The following is a 23,451-nucleotide window of genomic DNA, read 5'->3' as shown; positions in this document are numbered from 1 at the left end:
TATTTAAATTTTTAGTTCAAAATCCTAAAATCCCCTTTTTTTATCTTAAAGCTTTTGAATAAATCAGCAGTGCTTTCAATTGACATTTTCATGTATTCAGTGTCATATGGGACCTAATTCCCTCAAATACAGCAATTTTCTTTTAACATAACATAATGTCAATTTTTTGTTGTGCTGCTTGCTGCTGTTCCTCGAGTGATGAAAAATATCGCAAAGCATCATGTACAGTATCATGATTCTGTGTTGTTGAATTAATAACATACATAATTCTTTTTGAGACACATGCGAAACAACAAGAAGCATAACAAAATTGAGCCTTTTTTTTGAGATTTTTTTTCATTCCTTTAACGTTATCGGCATGTGTATATCATTGATATGTGGATATGAGGTAATATTCAATTGAATATCAATACCAAATGATGATTTGAGAGGAATGAATTTTTTTCGATATCAATTCCGTAGATTGTGTGTGATTGTTGGAGATGAACTTTAGCATTCAATTTTTGGGCATGTGTCATAGAATAAGTGAAATTGCAAATACATGACTTGATATTTGATGAGATTTTATGATGAAAAATAGATTATGTTATGTGAATTGAGGATTTAAAATGATTTTTGAAAAGTCAGCTGAAATTTATGCAATGAATGTGCTTATGCAAAATGGTATGTAGACTGTAATGTGGAGAATTTTTGAGTGTATGGTTTTAAATGTATTACAATATAGTCAAGACATACATTTGTCACGAAAATTTAAATTGTTTAATATTTTATAGGATATTCTCTTTCAGAAAGGTGCACAGGGCAGGCACGAATACCAGTAGGACATGGGCGTCATTAGGGGGTAAAGGATTAAAGATCAAAACCCTATATCCCCTTATTAGAGGAACTTATTCAATTTGTTAGGGTTTTTCGTAGAATAAATTCCAAAATCCTGTTCAAAAATATTCTGGTTACTTCCCTGACGTATACAGACAGAACAGTGGGGTCAAAGTTCTTCGATCTGAAAATGCCTCTGGTTGGGAGGTTTGGAGTTTTGTACCACAATTTCAAACCCGTCTCTACATCTTGTATCAAGACGCCTGCTAAGGAATTAGACTTTTGTTAATCTAGAAGTTTTATCGCATATCAGGTCAAATAAGTCGAAATAGTCAAAGACTCGAATTTTGTAAAGAAAATTCGACTTATGCTGACTTTGTTCCACATGAAATCCGAGTCGACTTAAGCTGACTCGGTCCCATATGAAGTTCTAATCGATATCGACCTCTGAGTAAGAATAATCTGCATCATCTAGTTTCAGATTCCTATCTTTAGAGTCTTGAAACATTCCATCAGTAAAAATTAGATCCATTAGAGTTCAAACTCCCTAAATAAATTACGCAATAACCCTAGACATACCTAATGCTTCCTCAACTAGTTGAATCTCATACATTGACCAATTCTGCATATTATTGACATTCTATATTAGGATTATATTACCCATAACATTCAATGCCACATAAATTTATAGCAGTAAGAATTTACATATCAAGTAGCTTGACACTTTTCCTCAGCTGGTGTTTTGTGTCTTAATATTTACAAAATGACTGGAACTGAATGAATATTCCGCATACCACTCATAAAAGTTTTTCATCATCTCTCATTTCGTATTAGTTTCTTCATGCTGTTCATCATAAGTAAGTAAAGTATTTAATAATAATAAAAGAAGTGAAAAGGATGAATATGATGCATATAATGTTGAAAAAGCACTTGAAAAGTGATAGCATGTTGCAATGTCAATGAGCTTTTTAAGCTTATAGAGTATATGAAATTTAATATTTAGTGAGTGATAATGTTGAAGGCTTCAGTGGATTGGAAATCTTGAGTGCTGTTCAGACGACTGTGACATTGAATTTTTTGTTTGCTGCTGCTGACGATGATCGAATGGATGACACAATGATTCATGAGAAGGATTGATGGAGTTTTTTTTAAGAATTATTTTGTGGACAAGTTTTGTCGGAATTTACTGATGCATTAATTTAGTGTTATGTGCTTGAAGGATAGAATGTTCTGTGAACAGGAAGAAGGATGAGGATTTTTTTGTCGATTTCGATTATAGTCCACATCATAAGTGTTCATTTAAGAGTGTCTGTAATTTAAGTAGCTTCAAATGCGCAGCTAATCGATTAGAATTTATGTCTGTCGAAGTGGCTCGGTGTCTGAATGATTGGTTTTTCGAGTCATATCTAGTGAAAGTAAGGATTACCCCTCTCTTTATTGATTTTAGGCTATAATGTCATTAAAGAAATGGTTCTGATTATACTATAAACTGTAGGTCTACTGAATACGGGGGTCTAGAGCATGCTAACCAGGTAAACCAGTGATAGACAAACTGTGAGCCGTCCTGAATTTTTGGAAGTGCCTTGAAACGTATGCCGTATGGATAAATCGAGTGTCCAATCGAGACTAACTTCACCAAGGTGTGCCACGGAAAATAACAAGTTGCCCATCACTGCATTAAGCAATAACTAGTCGCAAATACCCTTGAGTAGCTCTGGATCTCAATGATTATGAGCAGTCAATGATTTTACAGTCAAAACTATTAAGAACAACACAAAAACTGATTAAATTTCCACTCAATTTCATGTTCAAATAGATTTTCATGATTATTGAATATTCCACATTCAAGCACATAACTACACATAAAGCTCTTTAACTTGATCCAATCTAACTTTTTTTTATTGACTTTTAATTAATTTTCTGTGCTCTACTAAACTTTAATCTCTCAAACACATTTAAGAATGCTTTACATCACTTTATGCTGTACATGAATAGAATCTTAAGATTCACATAAAAAACTTAAAACATAATTTCTCAATTTACTTAGTCACATAATTAGAAACACTTCAAATATTTAATTTCACTTTTTTTTATATTCTCTCCCATTTCCTCTCGGTACAGACAACCTCCTTTCTTCTTTCCGTTCGCAACTTTACAAGCAACTTTTTTTTTTTTCATTCACTTGGTCTCGGTCTTCGTTTCATATTCTACACTTCTCATTATTATTCACAAGCAATTTACATTAATTGCCATCGATTTAAGTTGTACATTAATTGATGAAAATTGTAAGCAATTTTACACATCATTTAATATGAATTTACTGAGCATTTTTCATAGGCAAATGGATTTATGTTGAAATTGAGTTAATAAATTTCATTCACACAATTCTTTTTGTTTTATGAGCTGTCAATGATGCAGAAATTGTTGGAAATTGAGGATTTGAGTTTGGGATGAAAGACATGCAGTGGTTGAGCTAGGGTATTATTGTAAGATCAAGCCTTACATTTTGGGGGATTGGGGAAGCTGAAGTTGAACTCTGAAGCAATTGCTTCGTACATATCATCTTGTGGTCTCCTCTGTTATTACCAAACGCACTAATGGCGTTCGATATTTGTGCCGGGATATGAACTTGAAAGAGTAGATTAAAATTGTATTTAAATTACCCTGTCTGAAGAGAGCCTCAAAATCAAAAACATTCGTCTTCAAAACCTAAGAACGTAACAGAATGCAAGCAGGACCTAGCGTAAGACAGTAATCATGAGCAACACATCATGACGTCGTTGTCTGAATTGCCGTCTTAGACTAGCACAATAGCTCGACTTTTATCTTGCCTTTTATACAACGACGACGATGACATTCTTTAAGCATTTGTCATGGCGTCATGCAGTGCATACATACGCATCCCTATTCTAAACTATATAATCCTCCAAAAAATCATCCACAAAACTGCCATCCCAACAAAATAATTAAATTACTTCCCGTTTCCACAATACACCTGTCCACATATCCACTCAAAATCCATTAACCCGTCAACAGCCATAAATCCACCACTCAATCACGAATTTAACTCACCGGAAATTTCGACGAGTGTGTCCTTAACGAATTTGAAGTTACATTTCCATTACTATACAATTCTGTTCCATGTTGTTGTTGCATTATTGTGGGCGATGGTGACATACCCGTTGATCCCGGTATGAGAGACTGTTCCATCATGTTACCGTTCATGATTGCGTTGTGCATTGACTCTTGATGACTTTGTGCATACATTGTTGAGATGAAATAATCGACTATTGATTCTGCTTCAAGTGCTGACAATTGTACAATTGATTTTGTTGCTGGCTCATTATTAAGATTCAGCGACAGTAAGTTCCGATGAAAAGCTAAAAATAAACAGGTAGATAGAGAAAAAGACATGATTAGTTCCAAAAACCTTTTTTTTTAAATTTAATTAAGTAAAACTTTTTTTGCAAATGAAAAACTTTTCAATTAAGCTTCAAACAACAGACAGTTAAGGGAAACTTTACTTGATAAAACTTCCATCTTTTTACTGTTTCGTCGCTTCAGAAATTGCTGTTGCTGCTTCACTTGTCTAACCGTTCTCAAACGCATGTTTGAGTTTTCATCCACATGCACAAGTTGCAGCACCAAAACTTTAATTTTTTTCCCACAAAATACTTCTTTTGCAATCTTATTTGCATACAAAAACACATTCATGTGAATATTTTACATGATTGCACATTTAGATACACGAAAATATGTTCATGCACAACAGTCATCAAGCAGTTAAATTATTTATTATTGCTGCGACTGCAAAATTTTTTTTTTGCCTTTTTAATTTGAAAAATATGCCAACGATCTGACAAATACAACAGTATTCTTAACAGCACGCATAATTACAGCTGTATAAAGGCTGTGCAATTTAATTATGCCTTTATTTTCGGAACCAGTCGACGAAATTTACAAACAAAAACACACAAAATTTATAAATTGACTTTTTAACGCGGAACTAGAATAATTTTTTGCCAGGAAGACTTCTTCAACACGCTCGGTAAGTGACGAGCATCAACGCGTAATGAAATGCAATGTAAGGTAAAATTTTTTATTTTTTTTTTGTGGTGTCGAGAACTTTTAATATTTTTTTACCTCATAAAAAGCGGTTATTAAAATCTTTTTGGGAAAATTTTTCATTATTATTGTTATTGTTTCGTTGTTGGCGCTGCCATTGTCTTACAAATATATTTCTGAAAAACAAACTTTCTGAGAGTTTTTTTTACTTTGAGCATTATTTAATGGATGGTGTGGGTATGTGGAGTTTTGGGTTAGCTTAGTGACTAGTTAAGTAGCTAACGGTTAGTTAACTGTATTGATTTTTTGACATGATTTGGACATGATTGTTACATGAATAGAGTGTATTTACATATCTATATACCCTAGTACTCAATAATTAGAATTTTTGGTCAGCAAGGGGTGTGTCTAAGAGAAGATTTGTAGCTTAGATCTTTAAAAGGCTCAAAAGATCTTTTTGTAGATGTATTATGATTTTTAGAAAGCAAAAAGCATGCTCTCGAGAGCTTGCTCGCCATAAATATACTAGATGAGCATGCTTTTGAGTTTTGCTCTCAGGTTGTTTTATTTTGAGAGGTCGTTTTTTGCCTACTAGGAGATACTAAGGGGTATTATGGAGTAAAAGAGTGCATGAGCAGGTAGTTTCAATTTTTTAAAAGAGTCTTATGAATATGCTCTCAAAAAATCTTACGAAATTAAAGAATTCCTTTTGTTTTAGCCTCGAAATCGCATCCTGCTTAGTATGCACTTGAAAAGCTAGTCACAAAGAAGACACAAAGCTGATCAGTGATTTAGTCAGGTTGTTTTGCATTTTGGAAATTCGAAACAACATAAATCGGATAATCGATCAAAAATCCGGTCCCAAGACAGTCGGGTCTCTCACTTGGTGTCAGATTCGATTAATTTCGATACAATTCTGGAGCCATGTTGTCTTGATCCGGATTTCAAATCGATTAACTGACTTATGCAATTCAAGAGAAACATCCCCATGATCATTTGAGTCAAGTCTTTAAATTGGACATTTTCTGGATACGCTCCTGCATTCCATACTACTTCAACCAATAAACCCTTCAAAAATGCGCCCTAACCACTCATCATCAAACCAATTCCACTACCATTTTTGTAGTACACGTAGTCTTGTGTGTATTTATATTTTACAAGCAACTCTTTTGTCTGTCTCTTCCTTGTGTATAGATATTTTAATGCGTTGCTCATGTGTATTTAAAACCTACAGTTGTGGAAGAAGAAATGTTTCTGTTTCATTGTCAAGCCGGAAAGAGAAACATTTTTACTACTTAATAATTACTATTATGAAATTTTGAATGAGAAAGAAGAGGTAGGAAGAGAAAGAAGAGACAGAAATGCGTTTTTTGAGGGAGAATTCTGTGGATCGTCACTCAAACATGAAGAATTTATTCAAATGTCTATGGATATTTAAATTAATATTCCTAATGAATAAAATAGAACCTTTTAAATCGCATAATTTATTTACGTAATTTTTGGGTTGATGGAATAGTCTCGTGGGATTTTTTGGGGTATTACGTATTTGATGGCTATTACGATTTGGGTGAAAGGATGAGACGACATGAATTATTATATTTATGATACATATCTAAAGTAAGTCAGTTATATCAAAGATGGCTAACATCAGTATTTAAGAGCTTTAACTATCCGAAATGTAGACTGCCAATCTAAGCTACATAGTAAGGGGATTGAATGAGGCTCAGATTTCTAGAGTTTGTGATACTTATTATGAATCACAAAAGTAAATACAGTAAAGAACTATCCTGAACATAACAATAAGACGCGAAGTTTCCCTAATGATATCATGGCTTCTTAGGTATACTTCTAATTTCATATAGATCCAGAGATCTCTGCATAATAGAATGTATAAGAACTACTACTTAAGTTACTCTCGTTGCCAAAATTGAGCAGCAAAATGTGACATGCCGTATTTTCCACCTTAAAAATGGGTCGAAATTCGCCTTCACAGTGTCGTCAGGGCAACATAGCATTTTATCGTTAATACAACGACGCAACGGTGCCCTAGAGAACTGAATGTGCTGTTCGGGACTAGGAATATTAGGTCATTATCTTCCTTTTGGGAGTAATTTGCTGTGATTTCTTGAAAACACCTATTTATCGTGTGAACATGAGTTCGCTTCAGACCTGCTGATCATAAATTAATTTCATGTCTTTGTACAGTAAAAACTTCCCAAAATCATGTACATGCAAACTGAGAAAACTACAAAACAACCAAATTTCAGTCCTTTATACAAGTCAAGAGTCTGATCCTTACTACAATTCCGAAATTGCATATTTAACTAAGTGTCCCGCGTGAATACAGCAATTTATGGAAAACAAATTTTCTAAATAAAGAAAAATTAATTCATGACATCCACTGAAAAGTTTGGATTAAAGCTGATTGTATCTGATTGTTCGAGTTCTAATTTTGAGTGGGAAAATGATGACCTAATTTATGCTTCATATTAAAAGCCAGTTAAAAATATTGAAGCTGTTCCCAAAACTTATCTCATTCCAGTCTACATATTTTCATGCCAAGTCCAAGTCATGTCAACAAAAAGCAGTTGACAACAGCTCAAGCTAGATGCCATTTAATTAAACTCTTGACTTCAATACATAAAAATGCGATATGTCATTCAAACTCAACACCCACGTTCGTCCATTGACTATTTGTTGTTGGAATTTTATGCTAAAAAGGCTCCTCAACCACGAGCATATTTTTTTTTATGGACGATAAAAAATTTACTTTTTTCCGTCCACAACCCCTTATCTTTTTGGCGCCACATCAACTAAGCCAAAATTTCTCAATGAGAAAATTTTTTCTTTTTCTCTTTTTTTGTCGTCTTCATCCTCGAGGCTGTTTTCTATTGTTCATAATTACGTGCTGTACACTCAAAATAAGTAAGCAAATAAGTATGGCACGAGAAAGGCCATAAAAAATTTTGAGCACTTAATTTTACTGACAATTGAATATTTCATGAGGCAATAAAGAAATTTTTTTGAAGATCTTAAATTGTGGCCCATTAAGGCTGAATGAAATGTCTACGTCCGAAATAAAGAATTACCACATTTCCATTCCAATACGTGTGCGTGATGACTTTCATAGATTTTAATTTTTTCCTCGTGCGCAAATTGAGTTGACGAAAAAAATAAAAATGAACAATTAAACTTAATATATTCATTATTATATAACATTTAGTCACTAAATTGACTTATGTGACGATGATTGTATGTCAAATGATAATAAACAATGCTGTCACTAAGCATTCCGTAGAGTGCTTTTTTCATACGCACATGTCAAGAATGTGAACTAGTACAATTTATTCTTATTTGTTTCAATAGGAACTTTATGCCGCATGCACATAATAGGACAATAAATAATAATAAGAAGTTGTTTAATATTAAACTTGATTTTTTTGTTGAAATTGTGCCAAAAATGGTAAGGAAGTCGGCTTATTGAGTTTTGGGCGCATTTGACATCCTTGGATTTTTGGTTAGGTCATGCATAAAATCCTTTTATGTATCATGTACTTTAATTCTGTCCTTAAAGGCAAACGACGTTGAAATGACCGAAAACTTGACTCTGATCTCTGGATTTAATTTAATTTAATCTCAAGTCAGAGTCCTAGGCTGGATGTTTGGACATTCGATGTCCAATTGCTTTTCAGGCTCAATTTTCAATACAGTTTGATTTGACACTATTCAATGACTTAGAATATCACGAGTTGTGTTCGAGTCCTTGTCATACGACTTATTGTCGTTGTGACAAGATATGTGTCGACGTTATGTGTCGACCACACTCATTGTTACAGATTTATTTGTCAATGTTACCATTCGGATTAATACGTTTTATTCATATAAGCTAGTAATGCATTTTTTATTGCCTATTAATAATCAATAATACAATTTCCATAATTAGACTTTTAATAAATCTCTGGGTCTATATGGTGATTGAGAGATCGATCTCTGATGTGAATCGAACCCACGTTCTCATAAGAGAGTAATACAAATATCCGGTCTGCTGAATAACCATTCGCCTACAGAGGCCTTACTCTAGCAATGACAGATTCGCCTAAATATGGTTCGATGTCCCATGTTCCACTCAACTTAAACACCCCCATATTGAATCCCAGCATACATTCTCCTAATTCAATCAGCCTCCCAACAAAACAACCCATCGTCCAAAAATCCATGCTAACAAAAAATTCAATTTCAATTTCATTAGCATCTGTTTATGATGATAAGTCAGTCTACCCGCATCGACGTCATAAGAATCTCTGCAATTCATGATCATAATGTAAAATATCATTAAGCTGTGAGTATGTGTATGACTCAAAAGAATTGTTGAATGATACATGAAGTTTCATTTTCTTTTCAGGCTTTGAATGAATGAAAGAAGAAAAGATTTTTTTTTTTTTTCATGAATGGATGATGACACATTTAAGCAGTTTTGTTATAAAGCTTATGATTTTATGAGGATTATTGCGTTCATTCATACGCCTACCATTTGGATGTTACGGATGAGCTCTTTATCAAACGGATGATGGGATGGATTTGTATAGAAGGTTGTGAGGATTTTTTGAAAGAAATGGAAGGTTCGTTGGTGTTGGAATTGTTCGTAAATGATGTTAAAGAAAAGTGGGCCGTTCACTTATAGGTTGCTTATAGGTAAGGCTCTTAGAGACACGATTGGGAGGATAGGGGAGGTGTTAAGTTTTGAGAACGAGAATTTTGATTTTCAACTGGGTTTTTATTCCCAAATAAAGGGAGGAGGACAGAATGTCGAATTTTTGCGTTGCGTAATAAACAAACAACCCCAAAGCGGGAATTTCGGGATCAAAAGTGCTCTTTAATGCTCATTGGCATCCCCAAAAAGCACAAGTCGGATGATCGATCCAAAATCCTGCACCAGGCTCGCATGACTATGTCATGGTGCTAGATTTAAACCAATTCAAGCTTCAAGTCCAAAGAACTCTTAGAAGCAAACTATCTATAAAGACAGTACTAAATTTGGTATTGACAATTGACAGGCGGAAGTCAGCGATAGAACCAGCTTTAGACGTCATCATAGGAAGGTCATGGATCACAGTTGACCTGTACATCAAGCGAAGTAAGTAAGTAAATAAGCCTCTAGTCAGTGTCACACCTACCAGAGACCAGATTAGGGATTGATTAGCCTATATGTGATATTTGGATGCCATAAAGATTCATTCATTGTAAGTCAATCAGAAGCATAACTAATGGAGGATGAGGAACTTTTAAGCTTTAAACTGTCACTAGCTACACCCCTAATACAGACAAAAATGAATAAATGAAGCATCAAACCAGAAAATCCATTTTTGAAAAGCCGTCATTTATGAATAAACCCCACATTGAAGTACTTTTCCAGTTAAATTGAAAAGTAAGTTTAAATACAGATTACCAAGAAGAGAAAAAATTCCAAAAATGATAAATTATTCAGAAATACTTTCATAACAATTGAAATATCCTTAAATAACCATTCTAGACGTCATCAACAAGTATAGCATTTCTGCGTATTTTTAAATCCCCATGGAATTCTATATATAGGTCATTAATTTATTTGAAAATTGTTATTTTAAGAATTTGTCACAACTTTGACGCAAATAAAATTTAATTTAAATAATATGCTTATCACAAACTTTATATTTGAATATAAATACTGAGCAGCAGTAAAACTTAAAGCAGCTTTTCGTGGAATTTTCTTTATCAAAAATTTTCAAAACTTTTCAATTTTAAAAAGCCATTTTCATCTTCAACATGATTTTCCTCTTAAAAGTTATGACGTGAACTTTTTCTTGTGAATGGTCGTCAGCTAGCTATGAAAAAAAGTTACTTTTTTGTCCCGATTATTGCCAAGTCATGTCACTTGAGAACAGTTAAAGTTTTCTCGTGTAGCTTAAAAATATTGTTTTCAGCAATTGGATTTAATTTCTGAGAAAATCGAAGACATTGCTGAGAATTTGAGTTTCATACAGTTCTGTATAGAGCATGGGAATTTGAGTATATTGAAATGTATTTGAATTGTTTTTGATGGAATTTTGGAAGAATTTATGATGAGGAATTGATGTTTAGAGTTATTGATGAAAATCATCAACTTTGTCATAGTTGGAAAAAGGTTAGCTTGTGCTATCCTTAACTGGACTAGGTTGTTTAATGATAATTTCCAGAGTTTAAGGGTTTTCGAATAGCATATGTTGGTTAATCAATCTAAAATCCGACAAAAAGTCAGGATAACTCCGGCACTAGGTCAAAGTAACTCAGGTACCAAACCGAAGTAATTTCGGCATTAGGCCGGGGTAACTATGGAACCAAGTGAGGTTTACTCCAGCACCGATTGGGGTAATTATGGCACCAAGTGAGGTAAACTCCAGCACCAGGTTAGGGTAACTCTAGTACCGGGTCGGGGTAGCTCCATCACTAATTCTGGATAACTCCGGCACCAGATTAGTGTAATTCTTGCACCTGGTCGGGGTAACTCCGGCATCAAGTTGAGGTAACTCCGGCTTTGGAAAAAGACAGAGTCACGTCGGACTCGAACCGAATTTTTAATCGATTTACTAATTTGTGTTATTTAAATCAGTAGTATGTTGATGTTTGACAGGAGCGTACACATGTGATAGGATGGATGGGGGCTGGTTCTAACTGCCGGATTTTTCGGAAAAAGATTTTCAATTTTCTTGAATTTTTCGAGTTTAAAAATCCCAAAACTCTTTTAAAATTTCAGAAATCCATACAAAAATGTCATTCTACACCCCTACAACTTAAATCCACAGTGACACCATCCAACGCACATGCTAAAATTCAATTAATCCGCTTAACAAATTGCTCATTAATATCTCAGTGACAGCAGCCTTATATTGCGTTAATGAGAAGGAAAGAAATCATGAAAATCATGTTCAAAGCATTAATTACGAGCCAACAAGGAAGCAAGAAAAAAGAGAAAAAAATTTCATTTAACCACGAGCGTAAACAAAAGGCAATTTACATGCAACAGTAACAAGTCATAAAAGATAATCAATTTCTTTCTAAAATGTTGCAAGTTGCATGAAAATGAAAAATTCGCAGCTATCAAAAGCATAAAATCTTAGGAAGAAAAGTAAGTTTTGTTACGCTGAACGGCTACAAAATTGACATCAAGCGGAATGGCATCGTCAATATGCTCATTCTTCTGCAATTTTGTTTATCGTTTACATTACAATTTCCACTATTAAATGCGCAGTTCAGCTAAACAGGTTTTACCATTCGCAAAAAAAAAACATAATCAGCTCCGTACACATCACAATGTAGACAATAATCCACGATAAGAGAAATAAGAAGTTGCTCAACAAGTCTTCAGAATGCTGTCGATTTTCTCAAATCAACGTAGACTAAGACACTGAATGAATTAAGTCTGCATGTAGCTTAAGCTTTCATGAACATAAATTGGTTAAGTGTCAATGCCTTAATAACAAACAATTACGTCCGTGTCTCTGTGTGTGCGTCAACTGGAAGTTATTAAATGTCTCTTTATTTTGTCGTCAATTGCCATTTTTACGCGTATAGCGTGTGTCAACTGACTCCAAGCTTGGATTGAACAATTAAGTTATGTTGTATCTGTGGTAATTGCTATGTGCCTAGTCGGGGATTATTGTTATTATGAAGGTAGTCATTTACTGCATTTTTTTTACTTCTTCAACTCGATACATTTCATTTCTTAATGGATAAAATGAGGATTTTTTCACAATATTTTGTGATATTAATATGGTGTAATCTTAATACTGATGATGTGTTGTAAATGGATTAAAGCTGAGGTTGGACATTAAGGAGATAATTTAAATAAATTACTGTTTTACGACTCAAAATTGCTTAGGGTATTAAGCATTAAGATGGAATTTTCTTTAAAAGTGAAGTTGCTTCTAAATTTTAATTAATTACAAGGTATGCATGGTGTTGTCTAGGTGTGTATTCAGGGAAGAGAGGAAAACGGGGTTTTAGGGGGTCAAACCTCTTCTTTTCATCAGTTTGCTGGGGTTTTCCGGTTTCTTTGGCTACATCCAAACTGTGTTCATAGTTTCAAATGCTATGAACTCCATGGCGTACCCAATTTCAGTCGTGGCTTACCACCAAGCAGAGCTTGAAGTCAACTCGGATTTCGTATGGAAAAGTCCACTTAAGTTGACTCGACTATATTTTCCTATATTAAGGTTTTTTACAAAATCGAATTTTAATATTTTTTTCGGAAAAGCTTTTTACCTCAATTGCGTCCTAAATTATGATCCGACTTTGGTGATAAATATTTGGACCACAATATTAGGATGAAAACTCATCAAATGAAAGATAAATTTCGCTTCAATTTTCCAATATTAGGGTTAAAAACTCTCGTAAATGACTGTGCCTGTGAAATACCGCCAAATTAATTTTAAAAAATACTACTGGGGTTCATGACTTTATTCCGTACCCAATTTCAGTGGACCGACAAAAAAGATCTGCTTGGTGTTAAGCCCCAATTTGAAATCGGCTTACACAAAGCAGATCTCTAAGTCATCTTGGATTTTGTATGAAAATTCAACTTGAGTTGACTCGATTCCATACAAAATTCGAGACTACTTTGAGCTCTGCCTCCAAGGTGTTCCTTGACATAAAATGACTAGACATGACTTCGAGCTGTGCTTGGTAGTAAGTCACAACTGGAATCAGTCACGGCATGCAATTCATGGATTTAAAGAGCGGGGAGAGCCAAGGGTGATCGTCTTCCCCCTGATTATGCTCCCGTACAATGCAGTGTAGAGCATGAAATCGATTAAAATTAAGAAGCATCATCACAGCACATAACTTCACATATAATCACCTATCCCTAACATTTGATAACATTAATCATACAACACCCATATCCCCCCTTTTAACATCTGTCATTTTAAAGCAATGTACACATAATCTTTAATTCCCAACAAAACCACTAATCATCCATCAATAGATGCAAGAGATAAAGCAAGAAAAAACCTACACATAATGTCCATTGAAAATTGATAATTTCCTCCAGCGATTACAAATTGATTGATTGTGTCTTACATTAACAACATTTTTTTTGTTTTCTTTACATCTATAGTCACTGAGTTAGTCATGATCTCCCACTGTATTGACGTTGACATTTATACATAATCGATTTACTGTATAATGACTCAGAGTGAGAGAGTGCTAAATACTTCTTGTCTTGTCGTTGATGTTCTCATGGACAATTGCGTTGTTATTTAAGACTTGAATTGCAGATGATGAGAACTTGGACGTGACGCTGTTGGGCAATAAAGTAGAAAAGAATCTTTGTGATGAAGTTGAATTGAAAATAAATTGAATTTGCAATTTTTCATCTTTGCTTGTGGACATTTGACAACGGTGAATGGACTTTAGATTAGAAAAAAATGTTTGCATGCAAACTGTAAACTTTTAGGTTTTTGCGGAGTGTCGAGATAAATTGAGATGTAAAGAAAAAAGTTACAAGTTGACTAAAAGGTAGCAGTATTCTGTGAATTTGGGTCGTTGGACAAATAATGAATTCATATTTGTAAAGTCAATGTAGTAAAATGACCACTGATTGTGAAGCACACAAAAAAGATAAAAAGTTTTATGCAGAGCTGGTAGTAAAGTGCTGTTTTAATGGCAATTTTTGAATTAAAGCTGGTAAGCTAGTGTGAAGCATTGCTAAGGCACAGATGCGTAGTCAGAAATTACTCAGCGTAGAGACTCTGACCGTAAGAGACCTGGATGCTAAATTAAACAAGGTCTTTAAGTCAAATTTTGTTGATGGCAAAAGCTTACGTGGGCTACCAAATAACTCATGGAGAGAAACTGTCGATAGAGATATTGCATTTGGTATCAGTAATTGCAGACGAATGCCAACAATAGAGCTAGCAAGTAAGTAAAGAAGTAAGTTTTCAATTTTTGGGTAGGGTGGCCAGAGGATTTTCGAATAAAGCTTCGGGACACTTTTGGAAAAAATCGGGACTCAAAGGCTTTGTCGGGACACAGTAGCAAGCTAGAAAAGTATCAGAACAACGTTCTGGCAAAAATAGCAGCAGAGGGTAACATTATTTTTTAGGTGAAATTTCTAGCAATAATTTGTGAAATATTCCCTAACTCCATTTCCATCATACTAGCGATGCCTTCTATAACGATACAAAATCCAAGACCATGCAGACTTGATCCTGGCATCGTGTCGTATTAAAATCGAACACAGTATCCATCTATTAAAGACAATTTAAGTGTTTACTTTGAGACTTTCCCGATAGGCACACATGTTAGAGCTACACTGGAATGGGGACACGCCGCTTGTGTTTCGAGTTTGATACTAAAGAATGCTCACATGAGACTGTGACAATGATAAATAATCAATGGACATCTTTGTTTTCAATAACTTTTACCTTATATCTTAAAGCTGCTCCTTTACACCAATTCAAAGCTCATTCCAAAAATACACACCACAAAATTCCTAATTCCATTTAAAGATTAACACAACTCATATCAAATCTAATTAAAAAACACTCAAAATTTTCTCCCAGAGCACTTTGATTAAAATTAAAAGCTCAAAAAGTTCTCATTTCAACAGAATTAAGACTTAAAGGTCTGAGTCTTTAATTACATTGATTTTTTCATGAAAAATTCTTCTCGGAAATTACTTTTTTCTCTTACTTAGCAGAAGAACCTTTAAACCACAAGCATAGAAACGTGAAAATCCTTATCCACACAGAAACATCATAGAGAAAAAAGAAGTATATATGAAGAGGATTTCCATTAGAAAAAAAGTTAATGGATTTTCTTGTGTGGAATGAGGAACAAACTCGTGCGTACATTACAACTGAGACACAGGTGAGTGAGAGAATGTTGGATGAAACTTTTATTCGCCTTAAAGGAATTAAAAAATATGAGAAATTTGTGGATTGAAATGAAAATGAAAGAAATTAAGCATATGCTTATGGGAATTATTCGCTCATCTCATCCATCATAATTATGTTTGACTCATTTTCATTTTCTTTTTAACATCAAACTGACATAAGTCATATTTCCCGAGTGACGAGAATAATGAAATTTTAGTATTTTATAGGAGATTGGGTTGAGATTATAAGGAAGTTAAAGGTGTTGGTGGAGATTATAGAACAGGCAGAGTATGTGGCTAGATGTGAGCTTAGTGAGGCAAATAGCTTTAACCTGTTTGTCGCTGATAAGAATATGGCGTGAAATACTGTCGAGGCTTAATAGTGCCTAGTCCAAATATTAAGACATGACCTAGATTCGGTTAAATAAATCTGGATAGATATAAGGGGAGCTAGCCTTATGAGCTACATTTTATAGTGGGATCTGAGCCACTTGCAAACTGAAAGCTTGAAGCTGTTAGCTGTAAGACTCAAAGCATCTGCTCTGCTCTGCGAGTTGGTCTAGCTTCTGAATTTGCGGACGGTTATGACAAGAATGTACATTAATCAAGTAAATTCGAGGTCTAGACGTTGACAATGTAATCTTGATGTACTTGTTACTAGTTCTGTCGCTATTTGTTTAAGTTCCTGGCCCGATTCTTTATTTAACACTGTCCAAAGCATCAATTTCATCTTGAACTCTTACATTAATCAGTAAAAGTGTCAAAACTTTTGAACAACCACAAATTTGAGAATATTAGCATCCAAACCGACAACCTTCGACCAACCACACCAAACTTGACCCCAACGCGTTACTGATTACTCAACAAAGCCACTCAACTGCTCTTCAACTTAATCATTGATTGCCCGTTTTGTCATTAAAAAGACCGATAATTATTATGAAAAATTTAATTGAAATTCTTAACAACAAAAGGCATCTGGTGCACAATTAGTTATCACACTATATATAATCGTGAAATAATTCAAAGCAATTTGCAACTTTGTTATTGCCTTTCATTACAATTATCGCCCGAACAATTCAAACAAATATGACTTCAGTCAGTGAAATACAACAATTCTCATTTTTATCAGATGTAGACGTCGCACAGGTATGGTAGTAATAAATGCTCCAAGGATAATATCACTTCTATATAATGTATTGTAGAATTATATGATAAATTACTTCAGCATAACCTCATGATGGAATCTCAATCATATTATTAAACGTATATACAACGAGCAATTCATGCACAATTTATTCTGGTAAAGGTTTCTTTCTTCTTTTACATCTTATTACGTCCTTGTGCATGTTTTGTGAGATTGCTTAGTGACTTTCTGATTGATTTGTGTCCAGTTTTGGTTTATGGTCAGTTGGTCAATCACGAAATTCGTGATGCAAGCTTCGAAATACATAAATCTTAATGTTCCTTAAAGGAATGATTGACAATGACTAGTAGAGGAACCCATCTGTCATACAGATGAACATTGCCTTCTTATGGATCGTCTGGAAGCTAGAAAGACCATCATATACCATCCAAACGACTCCTTACTCAAAACATACTGCAGAAAATTCACCAAACATTATTCTTAGCACAATCAACATCCAATTTAACAGGATGTGTTCCGATGAAAAAGCTTACATGCTTTTACTTGTGATAACACATCCTCTGTGGGTGTAATATCTATTTGAAAGGGGTTGGAAATTTCACTTCAAGCATTAGTTTCCATTTACATAGAATCAACAAAAGGTAAATGAAATGTTATTCGATTCTTATGCTTTGAAATCTAGAAATTGTAATTTTCTGACAAACATTGTCTTAGATGTGGTTTATGATTGAGAATTGTCTGTAGATTGTGAATTGTTTGTCATGTTAATGTTACAGATTTATCTTGTAAGACATGTGAAGAGTTTTAGAAGATATTTTGATGTATGTGGATATGTTTCTGTTGCATTTTTATTGTAAGGATGTATATATAATTGGGAATGGACTGCTGCTAGTCGATAAACATACCTTTGGATGAGATAGTCGAGATTGTAGGTCAAGAGAAAGGCCGAAAAATTCCTGGATTGGATTTGTTGGTAAGGACAGGTTTATTCAAAGATTAGGGCCAGCTTTAGACGTACTTCCACGCGGCAATGGACCTGTACATGCCTAAACAACAAAGAAATAAATATGCAACTCTAATTGGAAGTGCACCCCTAAAAGACAGAGATCATGGTCACCTAAAGTCATGTGAATTCTCAATTCTTAATTTTAATTTTTCTTGTGCCCCAACAGGTAAAGAGCATGCTTTTATGGTCCATAAATACCACCACGATACCTAAAAGCAGTTTATTTGCATGATCACACTAATATTCATTAATTATATCCGTTGGATATGCAAGCGTTCTAGTCAATTATGTATAAATTGAAAATATCAACTACTTGTTCTTGTTGTGGCTTTAACATTCCTCTACAAATAATTGTAATGTCTATTTTAATAAGCTTGTCATCATATTGCATTATTGAGTAGCATTTAATCCATGTTACCCCTTCCACTGCTCCTTATATTGCCCATCTTTTAATCTAAAACATAATATTAATCTAAATACATTTTGCGGACGATAGAAAGCCTCAAAAAATTTCTAATTTATTTTCAAGTTCTCCTCATTCCCTGAAATTTCCCCATAAATCCTTCCATTTATGGTTGAATAAAATCCCATTTAATTTCCAATTAATTCAATGCTTTAGATGATGGATGGGAATATCGATAAAAATAATATAATATAATAATTTTTATGACATAACTTTCATCCCCAATACATTCCCTCATAATCACTCTGTAATTCCTAATCATGTATGCCTTTCCATCCACATACTTTACTCCCCCACAATTTATTGTCTATACTCTGATGCTCGTGCAGCATTGAAAAGAACGTTCAATGTACATATACACACATACAGCACATAAGTTTGAAATGGATGGTTTATTTATAGACATAAAATGTTCATATCCACATTTGCTGTATGTGGCTCACTTTAACAACAACTCTTGAGACGGTCTGAATATTATGAATGATGAAGATTATAGGTTGATGCGCACGAAAAATATATAAGAAGTGAGCAAAATGGCTTTGTGTGCAGTCGATGATGCTTTATTCATTTCCACGATATTTTTTTTTTGTTCAATCTCATTTAGTCGATCTCGATTCCTTTTTTTTTTTGGATGCTTCAGGGCAATAACAACATTCCATTATTGTACATAACTCATAAAATATTGCCATGAGCAAATTGCTTTACGAAATAAATATGAAAAGAAGAATGTCTTGAAGAGAGACTTACTTAATGTATGGATCCAGTTTCTCTTTCTATATCACCGGTTATTTGCCTTCTTAAAAAGAATTCTTATTCCTAACTATTTTTTCTACTTTTTATAAAGCAAACTATTAATCATCTAAGACAGTGATGGGCAACCTGTGTGATGTGGCAATCATTAGTGTCACATTAGTGCATCGACAAACAGTTTTGGAAATGCCAAGATCCGTGAGACATGTGCAATATCTATAGAGTCTTACCAACATAGAAAGAACATACCGACAGAGATGTGCCGCGAAAAAAAGGTTGTCCAGCACTGATTCTAAGACGTGAATAAGAATATATTTTCTAACAGTTTATTTTGAAAACTATACTTATAGTGTGTTGTGTTATGCTTATCTATCTGTTTTCTTAGTCTCTCTCTCGTGTTCTATCCACTTATAAAAATAACACTTTGTTGGATACATTGCTATATTTAGCGGGTTTCAGTAATTCTAACCTAGAAGTTTTGTCCATTTTGGGATCAGGCTATTATTTTATAGATTATATCAGGTTACATTGTATTTTAGTGCTTGTAGCTATTTGATTATGGATTTTATGGATTTAAATTGTTGGAAATATGCAAAATTAGTCTGAATTACATGGCAAAAATTGCTGTTTTGCAGAAATTTTCATGAATTTTTAATGTTGTGTAAGGTTACCCTGTGGACAAAATTAGTACGTTAGAACTAGACATTAAATTTCTATTTACTAGTTCTAACAAGTGGACAAAAATACGCTTGAACAAGACTTCAACTGGACATTAACTTAACATTGACTGGACGTTAACTTGCCATTATCTAGTACTAATGTATTCTTGTCATATTTTAGTTCTTAATATACAGTTTAGAGTCAATTTATAAGATTTTGTAGTTCAAAAGATTACTTGGGCTAACCAAAGAACACTTGGAAGGACCATATCGATAAAGACAGAATTGCAATTGATATTGAAGATTGAAAATAGTCATACGGAAGCCAGCAATATATTAAATTTCAGTCATCATCTAACTTAGACCATGAATCTCAATTGATATGTATGGTCAGCAAAATATTTAATCCAAGCATCAAAAATGGTGATTCGCACAGGGTCATTGCGTTGAAGACAAGACGTGAAGACACCTTAACGAGAAGATGCCCAGACAGCTACGTGATGACCCATTTTGAAGGCTGAAACTGAAATTCACGACATCGAGCTGTTCGAATAAGGAGTTTTAGTTTTGAAGTTCGGACATGATTTTCAAGACTACCTAATGTCCTCATCTAAAAAATCATCTAAATGCTCTTGAATAGCTTTCAAATTATATGGTCAAATTCATAAAAATCTTCAAATTTCGTCAACAGTTCTCGATGCAAAGTTTGTAAAATTTCACAAATTCTCACAAAATGCGCTCTAAACCCCTTCCTTAAATCCAATAATCCACACTTTTGAATTAAAAAACTTTTTATTATTATTTTCTCTTCTTGCTTCTATCTCAATTTTTTAACGTTCCATGCTTCACGTCTCATAGAGCGAAAAAAAAGCAAAAAAAATTGTATATTTTAAAAATTTGTTGAGGTGTAGATTATGCAAAAGAATAGCAAGAGAATATAATAATAATCTGCACATTTTTTTTTTAATTTCTGCTCTTTTTCACTCCTTTATTTCCATCCATTCTACAGTTTCTTTAGTTTCATTTTGATCCAAAAAGGCAACAAAAGAAGAGAAGAAAAAAAAAACTTTCAACGCTTTAAACTGTGAAATGGAGAAGGTAAGGAAAATTAAGCATGGTGTGTTTATTTATGCGACACAATCGCAAGCAAAAGAATCTGAAATGTGTTTATTGTTGTGAGGAGCACATATAGTGTATGCTCTGACGCTCTTTGTGATCAAATCTGATGTGATTATTATGATGATGAAGGTTTGCGATATTATTTTCAGTCACTGCTTTGCATTAGTTTATGAACATTGTGGCTTTTTTGGAAGGAATTATGACAAGCAAATTTTTGGACGTGGAAGCATGTTTTGTGCGAATTTGAATGAAGTTGTAATCAAAACTTGAACAATGATTTCAGATCGACATGAATGGTGAAAAGGTCTGTAATGACCATGTTAAGGTTCTTTTGTTGATACATTTATTGACACAATGGACTGTTCCTTCCAACCCAATCCAACCCAATCCAACCCGAATAGCACAAATCTGTAAATCGATCGCCTCACGCTGATATAACTCTGACTTGGCCCGGACTTGGTTTAATACGGCAGAGTCCATACCAGAGTCGCGATCCTTATCGAGAAAATTGGATCCAATAACCAACCTGTAAGTCATATCTTTGATAGAGTGAATAGGATGGTTTTTGTGACATGAAGAGGGTTTTTGTTTCAATGGGCGTTTTTGCTTTCTTCTATTCTACACACAACACGATTCAGGGTATATCAAAGCAATGTACCTAGCCTCAAGTTGTGCAACGAATCACACAAACCGAGTTGGAGTGACTAGAATAGCGAAAAGGCAACTGAACAGGGGACCTTAGACGCATTTTCATCAACCTTAGACGACTACCCGACGTTCTAACCATTTTGATTATTGCCGATATTTTGCTGCTTCTTTGATGAAGTCTTAATAGAGCTTTGCTCATTTATTGTCGCTCGGGATTGTCAATTGAATTGAATGGAAAAGTTAAATTAATTAATTTTTATATTGCTTCCTTCAACTTCCAATATTTTGGCTATAAGGTAAGGTAGGAGGGGAATCAGATGACGTGAAGTATAGAGTCCAGGTGTGTAGTTTGAGAGGACGGCTTTTGGGGGCTAGAATTACAGTTTTTGAGCCCCTGTCCGTAAATATTTTTAGCTACACCCTATTTAGATTCATATGAAATTCCTTACAACGAAATATTGTACACCTGAAAATGCCGGGGTCGACGACCTTTTTGCAATAAATATAAAATACATGATTTTCCTATTTATACTGAATCTGCAATCTCCTCCACCCAAAAACTCATTAAAAACCATAAAACAATCAGAAATAATAAATCAAACTTTTTCATTCCCTTTTTTTTTTTAAATTACAAAAGTCAAGGACCAAAAAGTTATTAAATATTTCACATGATGTTTATTTTAACTTTTTCAGCACTAATTTACTGCTTTTCTATTAAAAAATATTTATATTCACATTCGAATGAAGAACAACTTTGCTTAATAAAAATTTCAAATATATGCAAATTTTCCATCTATTCCAAGTGTAATACATAAATACACTCTGTTATTGCAAGACTGAACAAAAAATAATATATAAATATATTCTACGTCTGACTAAGAACCACTGACAGTTTAATTTATGCACTTTTTAGATCCATGGTTAAGCATTAATGAATTTTATTTTTATTGCTTAATTTAATAATTCATAAGAAACTCGTTAAGCTACTCAGGCTAGTCAAGCTATTCGATTTGAGTAGAAATATGAAAGACAATGAGGTACATAGTTCACCTAGATGAACGCGCTCATGAGTATAATCCTTATTCCATATTTCTTCTAAGCAAGTAGCCCAGCAGTTTTTAACTGAATCCTTGAAATGATTAAACAAAGTCAGTGATCTTTGGTGGATAGCTTGCTAGATTTTTTGAAGGATTGGATAGTGTTTCAAAAGAGATAACCGCTCTAAATACATAACTTTGAAATTCAAAGTTGATTAAATGTTAAGTGAATAACTTCTCGTGTTATCCCCTGGTTCTATTAAATACACAGCTGGCGTTCGAATATTGTGCCGAAATAAGTAAGACGACCCAACCTAATCGATAATTAAACCATTAACAAGATGAGGGTAAGGGCTTTTTTGACCTTAATAAGCCTCCTGGATACTTTTCTGGCCAAATGAAAAGAATACGTTTTGAGTAATCTGTCCGAACAGTTTTTGACAAGTTTTTCAGGATGTAGTACAATTTTCTGGGAGTTCATAGATCACAATTGATCTGTACAACCAGCAAAGTAAGTAAGTGAGTATAATTTTCAATATTTCTCTAAATTCCATCCAAACTAAGCATACACCAAATAAGCAAATACAAATTGATATTCAAAATTAATATAATTCTAATTCCCTTTATGGCATGCCTACAACATCTACTCATGAAACCTCAGTAACTATGTCTAAATTATACATTCTTATTTGGCTCATATACAAATAATATTAAGATACAAAATTAATATTGTGGATATATTAAATTACTTCAAATTGACTAGTGTAAATTTCTCAAGTATATCACGCCATTCATAAAACCACTGAAGTTTCGTGTGAAATGATTTGTCAATTCATTTAACTTACAATTTTTG

The 23,451-nt window shown here is 33.8% G+C and overlaps 1 protein-coding gene across 1 annotated transcript in view; it reads right to left on the bottom strand.

Moving 5' to 3' along the window:
- LOC139098753 (probable basic-leucine zipper transcription factor Q) overlaps nt 1-23,451 on the bottom strand; it is a 90,925-nt gene that overhangs the window by 31,453 nt on the left and 36,021 nt on the right. The window contains exon 2 of the mRNA XM_070651042.1: nt 3,889-4,196. Coding sequence (XP_070507143.1) covers nt 3,889-4,083 — 195 coding nt within the window. The 5' untranslated portion in view covers nt 4,084-4,196. The remainder of the gene's footprint in view (nt 1-3,888; nt 4,197-23,451) is intronic.

The sequence above is a fragment of the Chironomus tepperi genome, unplaced genomic scaffold (genome assembly GCF_022539635.2).
Source record: "Chironomus tepperi strain 1889 unplaced genomic scaffold, CSIRO-AGI_Ctep_v1 contig_37, whole genome shotgun sequence".
In the NCBI taxonomy this organism is placed as follows: Eukaryota; Metazoa; Arthropoda; class Insecta; order Diptera; family Chironomidae; genus Chironomus; species Chironomus tepperi.
Note: the sequence above shows the minus strand (reverse complement) of the source record. Positions and strands in the feature narration are given on the sequence as shown.